Genomic DNA, 708 nt, shown 5'->3' on the forward strand with positions numbered 1-708 from the left:
CCAATCAGGTACCACTGTCCCCTCCAACCAGGTACCACTGACCCCTCCAACCAGGTACCACTGACCCCTCCAATCAGGTACCACTGTCCCCTCCAGCCCGCACTCCCGCGTGGGTGACCCTGTCCCCCACAGAAAGGAGGCACCCACCTCCCCACCCCCTCAGGTCACTTAGGGGCCAGCCTGCGCCCTAGCCGAGCCGCGCTGGACAGCAGAAACAGCTCCGTCGACGAAATGTCAAATTAGCACAACACGGAGTGACCAGGGCGGCAACGAGGCCATTGGTTCCAGTCTAGGAATTTCAAGAAGAAAGCGCACAAAGGGAGTTCTCCGCTGATTGGCTGAAAGACGGGAAGGCCGGCGGTGATTGGCCCGGCTGGACGCCCCTCGGCGCTCACGCCGGGGCCGCTCTGTGGCCCCGCCCACCGCAGCAGGCGAACGTGATTGGTTCCGAGGCGTGCGTCCGCCCCGCCCCGCCCCCTCGGCGTGGAGGGCGCGGACGTCATTACCCGGCGTCCCCCGCGGCCGGCCGCTTCTCCTCCGCCCGCTAATGTTTTGGCCGATTCAAGATGGCGGTGCAGGAGTCAGCTGCCCAGCTGTCCATGACCCTGAAGGTCCAGGAGTACCCGACCCTCAAGGTGGGTGTCGGGGGCGGGGCAGAGCGGCGGAAGCCACGGCGGCTCCCGTGGGTGCCGGGGGACCGTGAGGGCG

The 708-nt window shown here is 66.9% G+C and overlaps 1 protein-coding gene across 1 annotated transcript in view; it reads left to right on the forward strand.

Moving 5' to 3' along the window:
* Positions 1–566: 566 nt before the first annotated feature.
* The window catches only part of MAEA (macrophage erythroblast attacher), a 32,870-nt gene continuing 32,728 nt past the window's right edge, over positions 567–708 (forward strand). Inside the window, exon 1 of the mRNA XM_006893594.1 lies at positions 567–635. Coding sequence (XP_006893656.1) covers positions 567–635 — 69 coding nt within the window. The remainder of the gene's footprint in view (positions 636–708) is intronic.

This window comes from Elephantulus edwardii, unplaced genomic scaffold, assembly GCF_000299155.1.
Source record: "Elephantulus edwardii isolate Elephantulus edwardi_28Jun2011 unplaced genomic scaffold, EleEdw1.0 scaffold00129, whole genome shotgun sequence".
NCBI lineage: Eukaryota > Metazoa > Chordata > Mammalia > Macroscelidea > Macroscelididae > Elephantulus > Elephantulus edwardii.